Genomic DNA, 24,689 nt, shown 5'->3' with positions numbered 1-24,689 from the left:
TTTCTATCAATTACACCGGAAGCATGAACTGTGCCCCTTTCCAAAGGACCATATTAGGGTTGCTTATCAAAACTTTTATATCTTAGGCCGTTTCCGCGACGGGGCAGGATCAGCTCTTCCCACGCCAAGAGTTCTGGCGGCGTGGGGGCGGAAGCCCGTTCGCATGCAAGCATGTGAACGGGCGAAGCGGAGGCCGGCAGGCGGCAGGCGGCTCCGCGATGGAGTCGCTTCTCATGCGCTTCACGGGCCTTCAGCCAGCCTGCTGGCGCCGAAGCCGAGGCCACGCTGCCCCTCCCACCCTGGAGGTCGGAGGACAGTGTGGGCGGGGCTGCGACGCCCAGCAGGCGACGACGAGGACACCATGAGTGGGGCGCAGAAGGGAGACAGCGTCTTCCCGGCGGCGCGGTTCGCACCGCGCCACCGGGAAGACGCTTCCTCCTCAACAACAACCCTTTAAAGGGTTGTTGTTTAGGGCGGCCTGAGGCCGCCCTGGGGGGAGGGAAGCGGAGTCAGGTCTGGGGGCACTAAAGCGGAGTCAGGCCTGGGGGCACTAAAGCGGAGTCAGGCCTGGGGGCACTAAAAATGCCGCCCCCAGGGGAGGGAAGCGGAGGGAGGTCTGGGGGCACTAAAGCCCTGGGGGGAGGGAAGCGGAGTCAGGTCTGGGGGCACTAAAAACGCTGCCCCCAGGGGAGGGAAGCGGAGTCAGGCCTGGGGGCACTAAAAACGCCGCCCCCAGGGGAGGGAAGCGGAGGGAGGTCTGGGGGGCACTAAAGCCCTGGGGGGAGGGAAGCGGAGTCAGGTCTGGGGGCACTAAAGCGGAGTCAGGCCTGGGGGCACTAAAGCGGAGTCAGGCCTGGGGGCACTAAAAACGCCACCCCCAGGCCGCCGTTCGCACCGTGCGAACGGCAGCCTGGGGGCGGCGTTTTTAGTGCCCCCAGGCCGTCGTTAATGGGCCGTGCGGAAACGGCCTTAAAGATTTTAGTGTAAGAATGTGATGTGGGGCTATTCTGGAGGATAATTAGGACACTATCCTTAATACAAAATACTGCCCCCGGTCTCTTGTTAAATATCAGCAGGCAAGAGCATGTCAGCCTTTCCACTCTGTCCTCTACACTGACTGCTAGTTCCCTTCTCAACTGAATTCAAAGTACAGGTTTTGACCTACACAGTTCTTTACAACTAGGGACCAACATGCTTTAGAGATCATCTTCCCCTAAATCTACCCAAACCATCACCTCCATTTGTCATTTCTGGTCCTGTTTCAGATACCATCAGTAGGTGAAACATTTGCTTCTAGAAGCAGCATGTTTATAGCTGTAGCTCCAAACCTATACAGAATGATCTTCCTGTAGAACAGATGAATTGTTCCTCTTTGTTTTCATTTAGAAAGGACTATAAAATCTTCCATGTTTGCCTGATTTTTAAGACCTCTCCTTAGATGATTTTTCATTGACTATCTGTTTATACTTCTGGGGGAAGGGGGGTGTTAGGTTTTTAGCATATTCAATTTATTATTTAACTTTATTGTGATATTTCCTCTTCTAAGCCACTCTGAACAAAAGTTGGAAAAGCAGCACATAAATGCCTAAAATAAAATATACAACGCTGTACTTGTCAGGTTTTAGAAGGGCTTCGCAGAAAAGAAGGAACAGCACCATATTTTCAAGTGTTTGGTGTATAACATGTTACATTTATCACAACAACAAACAAAAATCCTGAACAGTCTACTGGTTTACAAGCCGGCTGAAGACCCTGTTTCGAGTGTCCTTTGCAACTGAAATCTGTCTGAATTTCTGATGCACAGAAATGTGTCAAACCTGACACAAGAAGGGGAAAGCACTATATCTTCCCTCTCTCCTGTCTTCTTCCCTGGCTTGCCTCAGTCTCCATTTTCCTCCAGCACTGGAAGTGTTAAAGAAAACAATAAAAGAAGAAGTGAGTGTACAGGATAGGATTTACTGGCATTTACTTTTAATCTATGGTCCTTTGCTCTGTGGCTTATCAGCCCTATGTCAGTCCTTTTTCCTCCTTTATATTTCATGAGCTGCCCCCCATGCTGCTACTGAGAGACAGAGCCCAAGAGTCTGTAAGCTTTTTGTCAGGTAAAAAAAGAAGAAAAAACCAAGGAACAAGAGGAAAAAGCAAAGCTAAGAGGCATCTATTAGATGTCACTAGGCTTTTGTATTCATGTCAATGATTCAGGATTAGAGTATTTGAAATAATCTTATTGAGAGGAATCAAAAGCCCCACAGAGCGTGAGGCTGCTCTCTAGCATATGGCAGGGCAGGAGACAATATCTTATTAAAGACGTGTTAGCTAACACTATTACTTTTTATATTATATTACAAAACTATTGTGTCTCCAAGAGTTAGCAAAATGATATAGTTGGAGAATGCTGTGTTGGAGAGGCTTTGAGTTGCTATTATACTGTATAGATTTGCCAGAGTGTCTGTCATTACATGGCTATTCTTTAGGGCTGCCTCCCCCTGCTATCCCCCCCCCCCAGTACTTCACCTTCAACTCCAAAAGCAAACTGAGAAGTAATGTTTTCAGAATGTGAAAGTGAGGCTATTGTGCCCAGCACAACATTATCAACCTCCACAACAATTTTGTTGCCATTGTAATCCGTGGAGAGTTAAAAAAAATTAAAAGAGAGGACACACGAGCCACAGAATTTAAGAAGTGATATTTCCACTATATCTTAGAAGAAAAACATACTTGTCTGACTAGGAGTTTTGCCAGATTAAGGCAATTAAAATTCTGTTATAATGAACCCTGTATATTTAAAACCTTTATTTGCACTGGAACAAAGGTTTGTAACTGGAGAATTATCCTGCACTAGATTTATCTTCATCTGCCTACACCTTTCCAAGAAGCTAGAGACTGAAGACAAAACAGCACTGTTCACAGCATTTCAACGGCTGCTGTGAAAGTCTATATCTGGGTCACTTTAATAATGTCCAGGATATAATTTCAAGGTAATGAAATAACACATTTTAACGACCTACTTCATACCAAGAGCAGCTTAACAGTACCAAACATGTCAAATTCATTTTGAATATAGATTTTCATGTACTAAAGAAATGTCATGTGTGTTTTACAGAAGTTCCACACATGAAAAAACACTATTTTTGCCTCGTTTTAAAAGTCTAAAATCCCTCTCCTTAATCATTTTTAAAGTAAACCTCCTCTCATACTGTACTACAGTTGATCACAACTGCTTATGCAAAGTTGATGAAATGACACACAGAGAACTTTGTATGCCTTGCCTGTATTTTTCCAGAACTCTGACAGGAAATAAGCTAAGACATTTACAGTGCATGAGAAAATTCAGAGTATGCTATGCTAGTGCTACTCTTTACACATTAAACATCTTTCAAGAAAAACTGTACCAGGGTCTATTTGTCACATTTTACTGCAATTAATTTATTAGCAGAATGGTTGTGCAAAAATGTTAAAGATCAGAAGAAGATTACAGCAATGATAGGAATATGGTGAGCTGTCTACCACCAAGTGATGACAAAGAGGAGGGAAGAGCAAGTTTTCATGCTGCAGAAGCTGTTAGCTTTGTCTTGAGCCAATTAAATCAATAACTGGTACGGATACCAGATTCTTCAGGACTAATCTACAAAGGAATGGCATTGAAGTGCACAAATGCATGAGCTCTATCTACTCTTCTGAGTTTCTACTTCGCCTTCATGGTCAATAAGTGTATGGACTCTCTTCTCTCACTAGTGGCAGTGCTTGCTAATTATACAGCAAGCAGTGGTGTACTAACTGTTACTGGCACAAACCTAGCCACATTTCTCAAAGAGAGGGACGAGAAAGGCAGAAGCCAATCATCCACTACATTGCTGTCCACTGTAAATACACAAACAACTATTACATTAGTTTCCACTGAACAGAATGCGCCACTATCAAAGACCAATAACTTTTCAATATAAAAGCACATTCATTTACATGTTTATGAATTAGCAATGCTTCAAACAGTATCTGCAAAAGCATATACCATGTGCACTCTCTTCAATTCAGAGAGTCCCCCATTACCTTTTAAGGGTCTACATGAATCTGTTCTATCACAAGTACACAATACAATGCAGGCATCCCCAGTTGTCCACAACTCTCTGGCACACATACAATTGGAACAAACTAGGATTGCCAACTCTAGATTGGGAAATTCCTGGAGATCTGGGGATGAAGTCTGGGGAGAGCAGGGTATGGAAAGGGGAAGGACCTCAGCAGGATATAATTTCATACAGTCCACCCTCCAAGCAGCCATTTTCTACAAGGGGACTGATCTCTGTTATCTGGAGATCAGCTATAATTATGGGAAATCTTCAGGTCCCACCATTGCCTTTGAAGGATCTACATGAATCTATTTTAGTTAAATGCAGTAAAACACACGTCTTTTTGCCACTGTCAGCCCAACAGAGACTGCTTGATTTAACTTCCTCCTTGAGGACAGCTGCCCCATAAGTTAAAGGGCCTGAGTGTGGTCCCACTCCACATTTAGCAAGCACTGAGCGCACAATACTTTTACTCCCTTCAAACATTCTAACAATTGTGAACACTTGCTCCAAACCCATTTTCCACCTATGGTCTCACCTTTAGCTCTTGTTTTCAAATAAACAATTTTGCATTCTATGTGACTGTATAATTGTTTTGCAACAAGAAGTCATATTCCAGTCAATGGGCCCCACACTGCACCAGCAAGAAGGTCATTCCCCAGAATTATGTTAGACAGACATATCCACAACAAAGTTGTTGAACCTTATACTATATAAGGTTGTATAACAGCGTATGTACTTCTCTTACAACTGCAATTCTTTAAACAAAGGAGGAATAAGAAACCAGATTACCCCACAGTCATAATTCCGAAATGAGATGTTCCTGCATTTTTTTACATCCAGCTTGCCTGTCTCACTCCATCAAAAAAAGGATGAAAAAAATCTCTTTCCATCCCCCTCCCACCCCAAAAAACTCTCTTTTTAATAATACATGAAATAGAATAAAAGATTCTTAGTTCTGTTGACCCAGGTAATCCTATGGGCCGCCTCTGTCCTCTTTGCCCCTGTGCACACTTTGAAGTAGCTGCTAGCATTAAGAAATCAATAGCTATGAATAGGACATTTGAAGTTTTGTGAAGAGAAACAAAAGAAAAGCCCAGTCCTTCTAGGTACTAACCTCTGCAAGGGTGGGTGGGAGTACTCTGTGCCTTCTGGAATACCCATCCAGGATCAGGCCCTGCCTGTCAGCCAGACATTTAAGAGCTATCTTATACTGAAACATGACATACACAGTAGAATTAGATCCCTTGAAATAAAAGCTTGGCCATTATCTTCTTCAAGCCACTTCAAGAAAGAGCAAAATACAAATCTAAGGGCCAAATTAGATATAGGGGCTGAAGATGTGAGTATCTAAATACAGGCCTGCTCCACTGTGTGAGAAAGAGGGTGGGGTGTCCGTTGTTAAAAACCAAATGACTGAAAACATCAGAATGGTCCCATTAAAATTTTGTTTAGAATTTTGAAGTCCCTCTGCACGAATCCTTTTCTCCAAATAAAGCAGCCTTTCAATATCAAACTTTGCTTCTGCTCTCATCACATGTCATCATCTACAGGAGCCCCATGGTACACAGTGGTAAGCTGCAGTACTGCAGTCAAAGCTCGGCTCACAACCTGGCTTGATCTCTACAGAAATCTGCAGTTTGGATATCAGTTGTAATAGCAGAAGATCTCCAGCCCCACCTGGAGGTTGGCAACCCTGAAAGAGAGCTAGATCATTTCTGCACAGCACAAATAAGATGTCCTGAGGATGTCTTTTAAAAAGCCACCTCCTCCTTTTTTCTGCATGGACAAAAATGTGTTAGAGGAGAAAGAGGCTTTTCCACTACCTGCCATTTCCTCCCACTCGAGTCTAAAGCTCTCACACCTGACATTTTATGGCGCTGCAGTGATTCTCCATGCCGGCAGTCATTTGCTAAAGGTTTTCCTGAGACGTCTGCTCTGCAGGCTCCGCTGCTGGCCTCTTTTCAGCCTGAAAAGTACATGGCTGTACTCAGCTCATTTGGCCAATTCCGCAATATATAATTTTCCCTTTCTAAAAATTTTCGATGAGCTGTCTTCACAGACACAATATGAAAATCAGCATGGATTCTGAAATCATGCCAGCATGTCTTTCAAGACAGCTCATCAAAAATGTACTATATATTGCCAAAATCAGATGGTCAAGCTGAGTACAACCATGTACAACTATGTACTTTCTGCACCGAAAAGCGCCCAGCAGCAGAGCCCGCAGAGCAAATGTCATGGGGAAACATTCAGCAAATGGTTGCAGGCACAGAGAATCACTGCAGCACCACAAAATGTTGGGCATGAGTGGTGCAGGAAACTGTCAAGAGAGCAGGAAAAATAAAATGTCTTCTTAGCTCCTGAGTTCCACACAGCAAGAAAAAATGACGTCAGGAAGAAAGGTCCCCATTTTAGCAACTTCAAAAAAGATGCCTTGAGCTGAAATAAGGTATCCTGACGACATCTTGGGGGGAAAGGTATATGAAGTTCCTCCCCAAGATGCCTTTTTTTGTGTCCTCAGGACATCTTATTTGTGCTGTGCAGTTTGCTCCTGGTCTGTTAGAGCAGAGTGCTGCACCTGAAACAGGGACATTTAAGTTCAAATCCTCACTCACAGCAACAACAACAACAACAACAACAAAATCGCTAGCAGTAAAAAATAAACTTACAATTTTATAGGCCCATTGGCTTTAATAGTCTTAGAAGTGTACAACTCTGTTTAGGATTGTGCTGTAGGAGACTAATTCCAATCACTCTGTGGTATAACCCATATAGCATTATTGCATAGATAAAATGGAGAAAGATTATTTTCATGCACGGATAGAAGAGAAATATGCCTGGTAAAATAAATCTTTTCATTTATGCTACAGTACAAGCAACTTGCAATATGGCCATCTCTAATCAGCTAATCAGACAACAAATAATGGCCCAGAAGGTCAACAACCTCCTGCTTTTGCTGTCTCCATGGACTGTAAAATCCAAGATGATACAAGTGCTTCATAGACCACAATATGTGGATAGTGAGTTGTTTACCTTGGTGGATCACAAGCTGAACAGGCCTACTGTGAAGTCAGCAAAACCCGAGTTGCCTGTCTGGGATAATGTATTTGTGGGTGTGTTGTATTATTGGGGCTCTAAATCAGAGCATGGTCAATTTTCCCTCTAACATATATTCAATGTGCTGTTCACAAAAAACTTGACTGACATGTTCAAAATCTTAGCTATGCTTTCTATTCTTAGGCCATTTCAAAGTTATACCAAATCTTTCATCTTCTGGATCATTTGATCTTCACAGATCATAAACTAGTCTCTGCTGTTACTGTGTCCACAAGCATCCCAGTCTTCATTGACATGGTTACATATGTTCGGGCCATGAGTTAAAGTGACTTTATGTCTATGGTTGGCTTTTACCATGCTAGTTCCAACCACCTTAATTAGCCATGCTTTGCTATAAAACTGAGGCCCCTTCCGCATACGCAAAATAATGCGTTTTCAAACCACTTTCACAACTGTTTTCAAGTGGATTTTGCGATTCCGCCCAGCTTCAAAGAGCACTGAAAGCAGTTTGAAAGTGCATTATTCTGCATGTGCGGAATGAAAGTGGGCTGAATTCAGTCCGTAACAGAGTATGCCTACAGCTGGCTTGGTATGAGCTGAAGTTTCTGAAAGTCAGATTGGCTAAAACTTTTCTGTGGCTATTGTTCCCTGGTACGGAGCTGAAGTTAGTTGGCTTCCACTGGATTTTTGCACTGGGAATGCCCCTGGTACATCCATCAGACTTATGCCACCAAAAACAGTGGCATAAGTCTCTTTCTTCAGGCAACAGGAGGGATTGTGAATTTCCCTCCTGCCTGTGCCACCCAGAGCCCCTCTGGAGGCGGCACAGAGCCTCCTTCACCACTCTGTCCCCAGCCGCTGCAGCACTCCAAGGACATCTGGATTGCACTGTTAAGCTGCAAAAGGAAAGGAAAGGAACTGGGCTGTTAGAATTCACTGCCCTTGAGGCAATGGTCATACAACAGCTCCTTACTTATCATACCTCAATACAATAATCAAAAAGGAATTATTTTCAGAAACTAATCACCCGAATTCGGTTTTTTTAATAGCATCATATCCTTAGGCACTCTGCAATTTGCATAGATTTGGAAAATATCAGTACTGGCTGGGGACAGAAATCACATTTAACAGACCTGAAAGAGATACAATAGAGACAATGCTCCTCTCCTTTCTTTTTGTCTTAATGTTGCCTGTTGTCAAACTGGTTTTTCAAGTTTTTAAAGCATCCCCAAAGCCTAGGAAATCTATTCACTGTACAAGACAGAGGGATGCAGTCACTACTATCGGCAGAGGTGCCTTTCAACTCTTCCTCCCCACCCCACAAAAAAACCCCTAAATTTTAGCATCTGTTTGACAATGTATCTGGGTTACAACTTACATGTGCAAACAGGTACATGAGCATGCACACACATACACAAAGCCAATGTGGTAGCACAGTGGACTAGGACCAGGGAGACCAAGACTCATGTTATCCTTTTTTCATGAAATTTACTTTTTCAAGAAATATACCTTTGGATCAGCCACTTTCTCTAAGTTTACCCTGCCTCACAGGGTTGTTGTAATGATAAAAATGAGAAGAGATGGTATGTGTTTATTAGAGAAAGGGTTAGATATAATAAAAAATAAGAACTGTTGTGTACTTGACTTCTCCACTGAAGGGGAAAAACCTAGAAGAGACATCTCTGTCAAATATTTGTTTGAATAGTGGTCAGTTGTTTTTTTAAGCTGGAAAATTGAAAACAGTGCCAAAACACAGAATCATCTTTCACAAATCAAGAAATAATAGGGCTCTTCCTTCCTGTTATATTGCACCCTATGTGACTTTTTTCATTATCATCTTTTCAGATTCTTACAAAGCAAACCTAATTAGGAAGCTCTCTCATTAGTCTTCCAGAAAAATTAGCACAGCTTATGCTAATTACTCCTGTAAAATTTAATAAACTCATTGAAATGGGAATAGTCTAATGAGGTTTTATTTATTGAACTAGAATAACTATATGGGAGAAAAAGGTTAAGACACAGAAATATCCAGTGTAGCAATAAAGGTACAATTTATTCAATTGCTGCCCAAGAATTTTATTGCAAACCTTTTAAATTCAAATATGAGTTACTATTTGAATGTTAAATGTATGGTAAAATATAAGAAGTGATTTTTTTCTTTCCTTTATGCTACACCAAGTTTGAACATACACAGGAATTGTTGCATATTAAATTGTTTTGCATTAAACTAATTTTGCTCCTACCCCCGATCTTTATGAAATTACAGGTGCTTTGGCAGGCATGCATAGTTAGTTCTTTATTGTAGCTTCCCTTTCATGTCACTGTTTTGTTAACATAGTTTATGTATATTCAGTAAATTGTAATACTGGTATAAAATGCCCAAACGAGGAGAAATGGGGAATGCCACCTAATTAAAATTACTAGTAGCATTATTTGTGTCAAGGCAGCAGTCTTTTAAAAATTAGTTCTTGGATGTTAGGACTTTTATTAGAATACATGAAACTATGTATAATAATCCCTTAAAGATATATGTGAACACATGCATGTGAACACATACATTTGTTTTATTCTTCATTTATAATATGAAAATATATAAGAATAATAGATGTATGCTTCATTTCAGAGCATAAAATTTCATCACTTACATCACATTTATAGCATAACAATCAACTGTAAACAGGTAAAATATGAAGTCATTTCCCTAGATCTTCCTCCAGTGTACCGACTGAAGTGTCCCAAAATCCTACTTTTACAATTAAATGGTTCCAGTTCAGATTGACTATCATAAACGGAGTGGTTGCAACAGAGCTTGTTATGCAACTCAGTAGTTGAACATATATTTTTTAAATTGTGTAGCTCTGAGATTTTGGACATCTACAATGTTTGTGTGAATTGTCAGCTTCTCTACATGACTAATCTCATTTACCAACAGGTAGAGATATTTATTGTAATATGGACGCACATACACACACATACACCACAAGCATTAGCCAATCCCACAATCATATTCTACAGATGTAGAAAAGCAGTGAACAGTCTTATACCAAAACAAGTCTGTAATATAAAATGGCCCTTGCTTCGCTGTACAGCTTTTAAGACGCCCATTCTATGCTAAAATTAATTCAGAGTTAAGCGCATGGCCGATCAGTCTGTTAAGTACAAGAAAATGTTTCAGCAAACCTCCGCTCTCTTACCAACTGTGTCCTGCAAAAGATCACTTGCAAATTAAAAAAAGCTAAATATGGTTTTGCATATCAATTGGCACAATAGCTTACAATTTTATGCATGCAAGAATGACAGCAGAGTGCAACTCAACATATGTTCCAGCTCGTGACGGCTTTTTAATGTTAAAACAATTTGTAAAGTATTCTGTTTTAAGACTCCATAGGCTCCATACAGATTGCTCCATAAAGATTGCTTCATGCTTTCCCAAGCCAAAAAAAAATGTGAAAGGTAAATGTCACAAGTAACATCACCAGAGCCACTAAATGTACAAAGCACATACTTTATTTTGCCTAAATTGTTTGAACTAGCTCTGGCCAAGAAAAAGGTTTTAAGTACCCTACTGGGACAGATGCTAAGCGGCAACAATAGAAGCCAACTAATGCGATCCAGGTAACCCAATCCTGTTTCAAAAACACAGGCAAGGCTAATTACAGCACTGCTGAGTCAAATTTCTTATGCCATTGCAACCCACAGGAACAGGTCAAAATCAAATGTTATTCAAACCACAGTCATATCAACCTTCTGCATCAAAGTCACAACTTAAAACCAAGGGAAGAATTTTGAAAGATTAACCAGTTCACATTCAAAATGTGTAGCAGCAAGGGAAGGTTTATTGTAGTCTGGTCTCACAAGCTGCATTCAGCTGGAAGTCTATCTTGACACAATGTTCTGAAATGCCAGTTATATCAGCGAAGGTATTATATGTCCAGTTACCCATAACTAGGAAGCGTAATCCATGCTTCTGCAACAGAGCTTTTTCTTAGAAAGAACAAAATGCAAGAGACAACTTCTAAGATTTTAATGACTTCAGTTAATTGTAGCCAACAGGTCTCTGAATGGGCATAGTAACACCCACATTTCTGCCCCTGGGCAACATTTTTATCAATTGCCTGTCAAAAATAAAAACAAAAACTACAACTCACAAAACCACTTTTCACATGACATCACTCTCCAACATACTTTAAACACAAAAAGTTGCTACTTTCCTAATGGCTTCTGGTTTTCTCTCTGCAGCCATAATTTGTGCATAAGAAATATTTAAAAATATATACATAACTTGGGAATAATTTTAAAGGCATTTGTTAAAAGCTTCCAAAATACATATTTTTAAAAACCCATCTAAAACACCAGTTAACAGCTATAGAAATGCAATTATCATCAACCATGCTTATTATACATTATTACATATATACATTTATACAGAGAGAGAGAGAGTCCCCAAGAAATAGAACTCCACTTTGCTCCAGCTTAACATTCTACACATTTTGCATGCAATCCAACAAAGACAAGATCCTGAACTTCACTAAGCAAACATTTATTTAGACAGCAAAACTAGAGGCACACTTCAGTTACACACAATATCTACATGAAATCTTGCCTTTGGAATTCAGTTATTCATACTCCCCCCTCCACCCCCCCACCCCCCCACACACCTGATTCATTATGCCTTTTCTTTATTTGATGGTAGATATTATCAGTTTTGCATGGCCACTTAACACTCACAGAGTAATGCAACAATATAACTGTTTATCATATATTTCTGTATGATGAGTTTCAATAATTAAAATGTAAAAATTACTATTTGGCTATACCATTACCTAATACGCAAGCCTGCTGAGTGCAAATTGCACAGAACAACTCCAGTGAATTTATTGTTCTATAGTGATTAATTCAGTTTTGTCAGATTAGTAATTTGGATCAGTTTAGAAACCATAATAATTAAGACAGACGAAATGAATTAATCAACTGACAATACAATCAAAATGGTTCTCAAACCAAAGAAAACATGCTGGAAGCAGCATTGTGGCAGTGTGGGGGGGGAGGTCTTTAGTTTGCAGATCTCTTAATGCATAAATAAAACAAACCTTACAATTTAGATGGATTGCATCCGAGGGAACTACTGTAGCTAAAAAGTGATAATGATTCAAACATTTTTCAAAGTAAAAAGTTAAATATTTATAAGCACCCAACCACATTTCATAAATCAAAACTATTATTATTTTATATTCCTGAAGTTTCCCAGGCACAGCATGTGACTTGAGACATGGAAAGCAGGAAAGAAAAATATCCCCTTTAGGAGCATGAATCAGAGACTACAATCTGAATGCTTCATACAACCTCCGCTCACAGTTACAACCCATATGGTTCTTCCACAAGAATCAAAACCTTACAGCGCAACTAATTCCATATGAACAACACTATTACACCCACACAGGCACATAACCCTTTGCCTATTAGCAGCACAGGGCAGGTGTCTCATTATAATGAGGTCACACAAATAAATAAATAAACAAAACCTGAAATAAATTCTAGGAAAAGGATAGCAACCCTTACCTGTCAATTATCACTGGATCTGAAGGAGTCTCATTTCTGTTGCCACAGCTTTTCTTGTCACAACAGCGGCTACAGAGGAAAAGGGAAAGGATTTAGTACAGCCATTACACTCTAAAAAATCATAATTACGAATACAGAGGGGTTCACGTTGCCAGCTAAAGTTACCACTCAGCCCCTGTCTGGAAATTAGTTGAATATGGTAGGTCACATATGGGTTAATTGTGAGGTTTAATGTCTTCCACAGCTGGCAAGTGACAAAAAACAATGATGGTTCTGGTTGTCTTATGTAAGTTAGAATATGTTAGATAGCAAACCTCCAGGAGAACAGATCACTTCAGTGCTCCATTTGTATGGCTTGTTAGACTTTGAGAATTCCAGTTTTTCTTTTCTTTTTTAATATTTTCTAGTACTCAAGATTGTGGCAGAGTTTTAAAACACTTTAAAAAACCAGAAAGCAGGTCCAAAGTTTGTATGAAGAGAGCAGATACATTTTTCAGGGTCTGGAAGTCCAGGGAAAGGGGAGAACAGCTAAAAACCCATTTTTACAAGTAGTTCAAAGTCAAATGAATTTTTTGTCTGTCATGACTCCTAAAATAGTATCGATTAGATGGAATCAAACTAGGGAGGAATCTCTGTTGCAAGTTTGTAACTGAGAAATTATGTAAAATGAACCCCAAATCATCATATTTCTCAAACAGATGGTGATTTTGCTTTTCAAATGCTTGTTAAAAAATATCAAGAGTTGAGGTAATTACATTTTCTGCATAAGCTGTTTACAACAAAATTTGCTGCCAAATGCTACTTTTTTTCTTTAAATTCTGTATATTTTTCCCCTCTGGTTTTGGAAACGTTTCCTCTTAATTTTTCCTCCACTGTTTTCCTGAGCATTTTTCCTGTGTTTTTTTTAATTGTTTCTGATTAGCTTCATGTGAGTGTCCAAGCATGTTGAAAAGGCCTTTATTTCTCCACCCCACCAAATACCTGACCCTTATCCACGTCCTCAGTAGTCACCTAACATTTTCTTCTCCCCGTCACCCTCCATTTTTAAAGAAATTTTAATTTTTTCTGTGTCTTATTGTATTACAATTATCAATTGTATCAGTTTTGTCAATTGTGTCAGTTTTGTATCAGTTTTAATTTTTTCAGCTTTGTTCAGTTAAATTATGATGAAATTTATAAACTCTTTTGTGCAGAGCTTAGCCACCAACTTTGTAATTTGTGATGATTTGTCAATTAAAAGTTTATAAATTCTTGCTGACTCAGAGAGACCAGAGCTCTTATCCAACAAGAAACCAAGAATTTTACATTGAGCCTCACGATAAAAGGTACAGCTTTAAAAAAGCATTCTATGATTTCCACTTCTCCATCCCTACATAGATAAAGAATATCTGTAAAAGGGGAATCTCTTTGATCTGCCCTCCAAAGCAGCTGATGGCAGGGATGAACACCTTGCCAGAGTAAAAACCTTTCTATGGCTATTTGTTTCAAGAGTAAGTAAATAAGTATCTGCAACAGGAATATATTTACTACTGACTGGCAACCTGAAAATAGAAGATCTAGGGCATATATACAAATATATGGTAGATGATAAGGAATTCATGATAAGAACATTGAAACAAAAATGGGAGAAGGAAGGATTTCTAGAAATTGGTAATACTGAAAAATTAATAGACAGTTGGAAAAATATAAAGATTGAGAAATATATGGAGTTAGAAAGAAAAGTGATATTAAAATGGTATAGAACACCCAAACAACTAGCATACATGATAAAAGGACTTAGTTCTAAATGCTGGCACTGAGGAGACCAAGAGGCATATTATAGCCATATGTGGATAGAATGTGCAGAAGTAAAAAAAAATTGGACAATTGTATTGTTATATATCGAGAAACTGGCGAAGATAAATATTGATTTAAATAATGACTTAATGTTCATAGGTGTAATGGAAGACAAAAGGGTGGATAAACAATATAGTTGTCATGCCCCCACAGAGCCTTTGTTTATTTCCCCTTTAGTTTCCCCACAGTTAGTATGGGTTTAGCTATGTTTGTACAGTATTCAGTGGGAGGGAACCGAATTTAGTTCTGTCCCTTTAAGAAGCCCTAGGGCTGGTGTTCTATGGCAGTTATTACCCAGCAACCCGTCTGGTTTTGACAGTTAGGGGCCAACGGAAGCTGGGTGACAGCAGCAGTTAGGTGCCAACGGAAGCTGGGTGACAGCAACTAGTTAGTCCAAGATGTTTTAGACTCTCAGTATTTAACAGTCAAAGATGTTATAGATTCACAGTATTTAAGTTAAACAGTTATAGATGTTATAGTCTCACAGTATTTACAATAAATTCCAGACTCCAGAAAGTTTCTGCAACAAAGTAACCTTTATTTAGTTAGACCCGGGAGGAGTCAGGGTCTGTCAACATTGTTACAATTAAAGCTTTAAGTATTGAACTGTTAACTGAGTCAGTGAGTCTTACATTCTGCTTTGGCCGGGTGCAGGCACCTAAATAACCACCTGGGGAGCAGAACAATAGTTATATGTATAAAATAATGATTAAAGAAGCCCATGCAACAATAGCCTTGGGCTGGAAAGAAAAGAAAAAATGGACACTTCAGAAATGGTTAGAATATATCTGGGAACAAGTGACTCTTGATATTTTCAATATATTAACCAAAAATAAGACGTGGCAAGATAAACAGAATGAAAATTTGAAGATATGGATAATATACGTGGACTGGATGAAAGAAGCTCGAGTCAATGAAGAAATATGGGAGAAGAGGCTACAGAGAATGAACTTACTGCTCTTTGTGTGACAAAACAATGAGATAAAGTAATGGAGTGTTTGTGGAGCAAAGCCAAGAGATGCAAATTTACCTTTTACAGCTTTAACCATCTCGACTGAAATTTGTCATTTAAAATCAAGGGGAGGAGGCCGTGAGGATTAAGGTTCAACTTCAGCCATAAATAGAGAGATAAGAGGGAAACCCTCACCTCCACTTTCAGCAATCCAGTCTTCAAGCATATCATCACATTTGAGGCACGTTTAAGTACTTGGAGTACAGATCTCAGAAATTTAGATTGTGCCCACTCAAGAGGAGCATAGCAAGATGAAGCTAATCCTTTAAAAGTATCCCATAAGAGTTGAGGAAGTGTTTTTCACTGGCACAATTTGAGGGTGGCTGGAACAAAATATCCACTTTTGGACTGACAAAAACTTAAGAATGTTAAAAGCAGATCTGATCCCTAAATCTGCCGTGTAATTACTATGGACAATTTTTGACCTGTTTGCCAGAAGGATCATTCTTAGATACTTGAAACTGAAGATCTGCTTCAATTTTTGTCATGGCAAGTTGCTTTTGCAGCAGGAAATTGACAAGTGACTGCCACATTAACAATTGTGCACTACAGCAGCTCTATTATGGCCAAAATATGGGGGGGGGTTATGCGGGGGGGGGCTACTTGTTTCTGTTTCTTCAGGTAATGGTGCCTGCTCCAAGAGGGGGGGCGGTTTGGTTTGTTTCCATTTCATGTGGGTAGTTCTCAATGCTAGAAATGGAGGCTGAGACATTATTTGAATTGCTGCTTCAATGTAATTACGCAGTAAAGCTAGAGCACCTGTGCAAAAGAAAAAAGAGGAAGGGGAATGCACCAGTGGATCTGTCCTACTCAGGGCACTTGCCCTGGTGGAGGGGCGGATCCACCGGTGGGATGCTGTGCTAGGTGATGTGCCACTGTCCCAATGCTCCTGCCCTGTGCCACTGCATCATGTATAACATTAGGAATAACACATTTTTAGCAGTCGAATGGAACAAGAGCAATTGAAGTGACAAGGAGGAAAACAACAGGGGGGAATGGAGATGTGCAGAATGATTTCACAGAAAACATTTCCAAGACACAAGGTTTGACCACTGGGAAAATCTGTGGTAAGCTGTGAACGAGGAAAAGGCCAACAACAATTCCAGAATAACAGCTCCATCCAAAGGGGGGATGAATCCACCTGTGGGAGTGGGGCTGGTGGATTTGTCCTCCTCAGGGAGCTTGTCCCAACTGAGCGGCAGATCCACATGTGCGGCCTCCCCAGCAGTGGAATGCTGTGTTGGGTGCCGTGCCAGCAGCTCAGGGCTCCTGCCACTACCACTGCCACCCAAAAGATGGCATAAATCCATTCAGCCCAATGGGGGCTTCTCGGCAGCAGGGAGGCTTTTTATCTTTCCAGGTCTCCCCACGTCACCAGGAAGCCTCCATGAGCATGGTGGCCTGGTGTGGCCATGGTGTTGTGCCCGGGCTCCCAACCTCTTGGATGGGGCTGTAAGTACCTTAGTCCAGGTCAATCCCATCGGACTATATGGACAAGATACACAGTTTTGAACATAACATATTTCCACTGAAACCCCAAGTGGTGAAGAATGTGCTTGAAAAAATATTAAAACAGAAATAATTTACTGTTGCAGTACCATGAACAATGTGATAAATCCTTGAAGACAACATTTGACAAAAAAGACTACTTTCCCCAGATTATAACGAAAACTTTGAGATTCACTTCACCACTTTTTTATTCACATAATTATTTCCATTTATAACAATTATATTAGTTTAGTAAGAGTTTATATATGAATAAGAAATGATAGAACTGTGTTCCTTATCTCCTCAGAACAGGGATCAACAGCCAGCAGCCAAATCTACCACCTTCAATTGCCAGCACAGAAGAATGAGAAAGGACAACAATGTTTCACAAACAGGCTTTTTTGACCTGCCACATTTCTCTGTCAAAACTAATTGCTAACCAGGATTTTGCAACTAATTTCCCTCACAGATTGCCCTCCACCTAAGCACACATGGAAATCACCACTATGAGGATAGAAGGGTGTAATGTTTTGTTAATTAATTGGTTAGATTACTTAATTAAAAACCTTTTGATTAATTAAAAAGTGCCCTGATTAAATTGGACAGATTTTTTAAAAGCAAACGGACTAGTTTTAATGGTAGATAAGTGCCACCTTAGAAAAGGCATTTTCCCTTCTCTCTGCCAACTTCTGAACCACCCCTGCAGCTGTCCCTTTAGCAGAAGTTTAATCTGAAGCTGTTAGCAGTTTTAACACTGAGCACTACACTGTGAAAAGTTTCTCATATTAATTTTTTGTATACTGAACCTTTGCTAAAGAAGTAGGCTTCCACTACAATGGCTAGGCAACTTCCCCTGGAACTGTGGCTGTGTTGTTTAAGATAGTCCCTTTTGTGACAAACGCCAGAGCCACATAAAACACAAACAAAATATGTGTTTTCCTTCAGAATAATTGATTTTCTGATTCATGTATACATTTATGCAGATTTAATAGATTAAAAAGGCCTGACCTGAATTGTGATTGTTATTTTTTACCTCACAGCAATATTATGATTGATAATATTCTTAATATACATTACTTAGGTGCAACTAGAACATAATGAAGAGTAGACATTTGACCCTTGCTGAGAATTTTGCTTAGAATCTGAAATAGGCTTTTATCATATGAGAGCACTGAGGAGGAAATTCAGATTGCCACAAAAATAGTCCAGTACTACCACAAGATCCCAAGGATCCAGCACTTACTTACCACATGTAGGATTCTTCACATTCAGAAAAACATGCTTGATTTGAACACGTTTGATTTGCTACTGTCTTCCAATGGCAGCTTGCCTGGATATCTAGTCCCCTAGAACTACCTGGGCCCCTGGCATTTTATAGCCCCAAATTGTGAATCCATTAGATTTATTTATGAAAGCAATTAACCCCACTAACAACTATACTTCTCAGGAAATGCTTTAATACATCAGATTTCAAATATTGGATTTATTTACTTAATTTATACACAACATTTCTCTTCCAGTGGGGATCCAAAACAACTTATGTCATTCTCCTCATCTCCATTTTCTCCGCACAATAGGGACAGAGCCATCTTTAGTTAGCTTCCTGAGTCTTTTCGGTTCCCATTTGCTGGCGCAGACTTACACAAGCAAAAAAAGTAAGCATAGACCATTGTGCTGATTCATAGAGTTGCCATGAGTGAGGGGGAACTGCGGCTGCCCCCGCCCTGCCCCAGAACGCCCCGCCCTGCCCAGCCATGCCCCCTCCGCTGTTCTGCCCGGGGCATCGTACTCCGCCCAGCCCCATTGGCACTACACCCCTGCATGTGTCATAAGCAAACCTAGACCTGACAGGACCAATTCTTCAGATGAAGGTCCCTGAGATCAGCTGGAAGTCAGGGCCTGGAAAGCTGCAGACACTGCAATAATCCTTAGTGCAGCACCTGTAGCTTGCCAGGCCTAACAACCAATTCAAACCACAGATCTCAGGGGCCTACAGTTGAAGAATTGGTTTTCCCACCAACCTCCAGGTGAGTCTATAGATCTGCCAGAATTATAACTGATTTCCAAACTACAGAGAACAATTCTCCTGGATAAAATTGCTGCTTTGGATTATGGACTGTATGGCATTAAACACCACCATGGTCCCACCCCACTCCAAACCTTGCCTTCCAAGAATTTCTCAGCTCAGACACTGCACTGTCAACTAGAAAAAAAGCAGGATTTCGATCTGGTCTAGTGAATCAGGATGGCCTGCCAATCCTATGGCCTAATTTTGCATTCCTGCATTCCCTTGTATTCAGGCTATATTAGATCATTATGTTAGGGTTGCAGTGTCAAAGACAAAAGAAAAAACATAAATGGCAGCACAAGGGGATTGTCAGTGTGGTGTAATGACCATAGTTTGGGCCAAGATCTAGTGCAATGTGGTTGAAATTAAACTTTTTAAATTACCTCGCACCATGCTCTCTCACTTTAACCTTCCTCATAGTCTTTTGTAAGCTTCCATGAATGGCTTGGGAGAAAATCAGAATGAATGAGAAAAAACACATCTGTGCAATAGAAGTGTGTGGGAGAGGGTGTTTTTCATCTTGGGACTCTTTTCGGCTGAGCAAAGGATTCAGGAATCCTACATGTTCCTTCCTTTAGATGGCAAAACAAAGTGATGCAGGCTGATCTGGATCAGAAAAATGTCCTCAGCACCCCACATACATACTAACAGACAGGGAGAGATCAGATTCTCAGCCCTCTCTGCTTATATTTCATTTTTAACGGGAAAAAAAACCTGTTGGACATCTAATCACATATTACCTGGCATCTCTTATACCTCATCAATTTCAAGTAATGATATCTAAGCATGTCCTTAAGTCTCCTATAGCTTAAAGATGCTTAAATTTGGCCAGACTCTGCTTGTGTATATACATGTATTATCTATGTCCATAAATATAATCTTTGCAAGAGAGATTTATTTTTAGTAAGGGTTTGGACTTTTTAAATATATAGGTGCGAAACACAGCTATCATGTCAATAGTGATTTTATAGGGTTCCCAGGAGTAGAGTCCATCCAGACAGCGACCAGGATTAAACCATTTTTAAATTCAGCAAAGAACCGGAGCTTCTGTCTTCCCAGTCTTAAGACCTGCCCTAAGACCTGTGGGACAGCATGTGTGGACAGCACTGAGTGGCCAGTTATCTTGCTGCTCTTTACAGTTTCATTCCAAGAAAGAGGCCTTCTTTCTACATGTGCTTCTGGAGAGCAGGTCTGTCCAAACAGCAACAGAAAAAAATGTGATTCTGTAAGGCCTCATGGTCCAGCAGGTTAAGCTTTGCAACCCACCTGAGGACCCTGATCTGTGGGTTGGAGACTAGTGGACTAGGTGTATGGTATTTAGATAGGTGCATATAATCACGAGTCTTGAATTTTTTGCCATTATCAAAATGGCCAGTCTTGAAGTCATGACAGAAATGCACCTATGAGATACTGAAACCTATTCCTTGCCCTTTTCTGCAGAACAACTAAATGTAAACACAGCTGACTATAAGATCTTCTGCACTGTTTTGTGCTGCCCAAATGATCAACAGTTCTTTTTCTGATTGCAACTACAGCACTCAGGGGAATTAGCTGTAGTCTCCCCCCCACCCCCACCCCTGTTTTGATGCCCACAAACTGATACCACTACTGAGTTCCTTGTAAAAATCACATTAGCCAATAGCAGCTCCATGGAGCAGTTTGAGGATACCAAACCAGCAAGTGGGAAGAGGTTACATACATGTGCGATACAAAGTTCTCACGTTGTTCCTCCAAAGCATGAGAACTTTGTGATGTGAAAAACCTACATGTTTCACAGTGGAAAAAATACCCATGAAGAAAGGTCCTTGCTCATTTATCTGGGACTATTTATTGCTATTTTGCTGATCATAATGGACTATTAACAAGTTTTGAACAATTCTTTGGTAATATGACTGAAGAATAAATATTATAATTGGGTATGCTTGTATTAATTTTTACCATCAGCAAAAGAGTGGTCTTGGCAAGATACTTTGAAATCCCTGGGGAAAAAAACAAATATACCAGCACTTGACATCTGAAGTCAGCCCTGCTATTACTTATCCCCATACAGCCAAGGTATCTTCTGTATGTACATCTGAGTTCTTTGTCTTTGCCACGCCAGAGCTTCTGCATTCTGCAAATGCACAGTTTAAATGACATAAACTCAAAGTTTTATTGTGCTGTTAGCCTTGATCGAAGGCACTGCCAAAAGTTGTGTGGGAATTAAATATCTAAAACAAGCTATTTTAAAGCACAGGGGCTTCACTATTTCATGTCTAGAATGAAGAAATTTCATCTTAGAGAGAGCAAGCTGTCTTTCGCACCATATGGCTAATGGTAGTGCATAGCAATTAGCTGGGCTGATTAATGGGGAACAGACTCTAATTTTATGCTTATAATTGAAGCTGTATTTGAACCCTGGTGCAGATTCAGCACATCCCAACTTCTACTTACAAAAGGCAAGAAAGCAAGTGGAAGAGAAAGCAAGAACAGTCCTACACCAAAAAAAACCACCCTTCTTGAAAAGAATTTAAGTTTGAACGCATGTTATCAAGACAATTGATCACAGCTCTGTGTAATAAGATCAGGCAGCTTGATAAATCAACAGCATCTTTTATATTCCTTTTGGGCTCTGAGAGCATTCATTTTTACTTGTGGCCCTATTTTTTTAAAATATGCCTTTGCTTTTTTCCTACAAGCAAACTGTGAAAACAGTATCTCACTCTGCTCATGGGGGTTTGGGAAACTGGAAGATCTATTGAATATTAACAATATAAATTTAATATGCCCCCAAACTTGACATAGAACAATGTTTTTATGACAATGTCTTCTGGCAATAAGGGATTTTGATGACATGAATATCTGCGGGCTCAGTTTCCAGATTTTTTATATTTTTTAAAATTTCAGAATATCTAAAATAGATATGTAGATTTTTGCATATTTTAAAAAGAACAAAGTAATTTGCTGGTCATATACATGAATACAAGTTTCGTGGGTGCTAAAATTACTACTGCCATCTGCTCACGCTGAAAACACAGGAAACGTCATCACTACCTTGACCAAAAAAATAGTTAGCTGCTCTCTGATATGGATGCAACTCAAAGTTTTGCACATTTTAATCTAATTAATATCAGAAGGCAAATAATTAATGGACAATGGTATGAAATTCCTTGGACTGATACAGAACTTCACCAACTTTCTCACACTTGCACCTATTACATGTATTTTTAATAGCACTGTCACCTTTTTCTCTCAGACAGGAGCTCTGGATCTTTTTAGATTTTCCCAGTATGATGAAAGGCAGGGTACACTGCTTTTCCAGCATGGTAAAGAATATTAGAAATTTTACCTGTTACTCAGCCTGAAGGAACATAGGGTCTCTGTCAGGGTGGGAGTAAGAATAAAAGAGATCACTTTTTTGGCTTGAAAACCCAAGCTTTCAAGATAGAAATACATTGCTCCGTAATTTGATTTCAAGTTATACACCACAATGGTGTTTATAGTTGTCATCTGGTAAACCCTCCCTCTATATCAGAGTTTCATGGCAGTGTAATTCCTGAAATAAGTAAAAAGACCAATTGGCTCCACTGCTGGGTCACAGCCATTAATACAAGTCTATCGAAAAATTGCTTCTGTGATCTAGAGCTGGGGGCAAGAGAGGACCTGATCCATTCCTGTGCTTTTGCAGAGGTATGAAATACAGCAATCAGTGACTGAAACTCTTTATGGCCCAACATTTGCCTGCTGGTGTTCAAACAGCTACATGGGGAAAGGATGCCACTCAGGCAACCTTCTTGTGATCCTTCATGGCATTCAGTCCAAAGTGTAGGTATCGAACCGTGGGGGGATCTGTGATCAGTTTCAAAATAGTTGCCATAGAGTCACTGTTTAGCCCTACCACATTCAAAAAAGCAGCACCAGGAGAAGGAGACATATGGAAAGATTTCCAAGCAAGAACAAACCTCATACAGAAGAACCAGCAATCCTTTGCCCACATGTAAGAAACAGATGTAAATCTGCAACCATGAATGGTGACATTGAAATCAATAAACCATAGTGAATGTAAGCAAGGAAGTCCCTGATGCATCCAGTTCCTCTATCTGCATTGTGGACAACATCACCTTCATCACAGACTATATTCCCTTCCCTAGCCCCTACTTCCTCCACAAGCAGACTAAGATCTTACTGCAAGGGGAAACTGCTGTAAACCACATGGACAATCTCTTCTTGTATGTTGTGATCCATTTGACTGAAGTCCACTGGCAGTACCCATATGGTCTATGTTGGGACTTTGCTGCTGAGATTGTATTGGATAAATACTCCTCCTCCAAGAGCTGCAGTTTAGATGCTATCATTCATGGTGTCGAGCCATTTTCTATGTCCATTAAGGGTTCAATGTCTAAATGAAAACAACTCACAGTTTGTTCAGAATTATGCTCTAATAAATAATGAAAATGGATGGGTGATGAGTGCAATTTTGCTGCTAATTACACCTGTAAAACCATGTTATTTTGGGTTCATTGAAGGCAGCTACCTAAAATAGCATCTGGATCAACCTAGTTTTTGAGAAAGAATTTCATTTTATTGTAGCTAATTACAAGGTAACAGGCTCCTACTTACCTGCACATTATTTCATGAGTGAGTAGAACTCTGCACATTTCAGGGTTTTTGTCTTGACCTTCGTATACTATCGCCTAGAAAGAAAATAGAGGAGAATATAGACTGATATAGATATTTTTGTGGCAAAGTGAATGTTCCTGAAGAACATAATCAACAGCATGAATCCATGAATGCATAACTACATGGCAAGACAGTTAGCTTTGCCGATAGACAGCATCTTCCCAAAAAATTGCCTCGAGATTTGTTGTTGGAGAGCACCAGAAGCTGAGAAGAGAGAGCTTCACTTTGCTCGTTTTTCTGTTTTAACCAATGCATTATGCACATCTTCTGAGCAATATGTAAGATGGACTTTTTTAGCAGTCGAGATAACCACAATGTTCTTTTCAATTCCGAATAAAATATAAATTTAAATGTGCAAAAAAACAAACAAACCAGGAGTACTCAGAACTCTATGGGGTCTATTCATAAAAAGAAAAAGTTAATGTATTTTTAATTCAAAAAGCATGGCTGGGCACTTAACTCGCTCCCAAACGAATACAGAACCTGATTCACAACATGCTCTGTAAAATGCCAGCATAGTTAACTGTGCTACATGTTAAAGAAAAGTAAATTCCTGTAATTGCAAATAAACAAGTCCCAGAAAACAAGAGGATAACGCTGGACAGATGCCCTTTAATATCCAAGCTTCAGTTATCTGAAATTCTTTGTTAATGATATTTACTTCATATTGCATTTTAGGTACATACAAAAGGAGAACAAGACATGCTGCAGTGGCAAAACTCATGTCTGACTACTGACATTAAGACAGAAGGGAGTAGTTTATAGGAGAGAGCTGATGAGAAGTAAGATGCTCCTTTACCCTCCTCCTACCCACCAGTTCTCTCCTATAACCACTTTCCAAGTCAAGCTTGGAGAAGAGTTCTAGGGAGAATCAGGAGGCAGTGCTTAAACTTCCTGTCTTTTGTCTGACTGAACTCTCCCCCTGACCCCAAAATAGCAG

The 24,689-nt window shown here is 40.0% G+C and overlaps 1 protein-coding gene across 5 annotated transcripts in view; it reads right to left on the bottom strand.

The window, feature by feature from the left end:
• The window catches only part of EBF1 (EBF transcription factor 1), a 422,414-nt gene that overhangs the window by 383,022 nt on the left and 14,703 nt on the right, over positions 1-24,689 (bottom strand). For all 5 annotated transcript variants that reach the window (XM_048487679.1, XM_048487684.1, XM_048487680.1 and 2 more), the window contains exons 5-6: positions 23,690-23,763; positions 12,687-12,755 (exon numbers count right to left, since the gene is read on the bottom strand). In XM_048487679.1, coding sequence (XP_048343636.1) covers positions 12,687-12,755; positions 23,690-23,763 — 143 coding nt within the window. The remainder of the gene's footprint in view (positions 1-12,686; positions 12,756-23,689; positions 23,764-24,689) is intronic.

Source organism: Sphaerodactylus townsendi, linkage group LG03 (assembly GCF_021028975.2).
Source record: "Sphaerodactylus townsendi isolate TG3544 linkage group LG03, MPM_Stown_v2.3, whole genome shotgun sequence".
Classification (NCBI taxonomy): Eukaryota; Metazoa; Chordata; class Lepidosauria; order Squamata; family Sphaerodactylidae; genus Sphaerodactylus; species Sphaerodactylus townsendi.
This window is presented reverse-complemented; position numbering and strand designations above follow the sequence as displayed.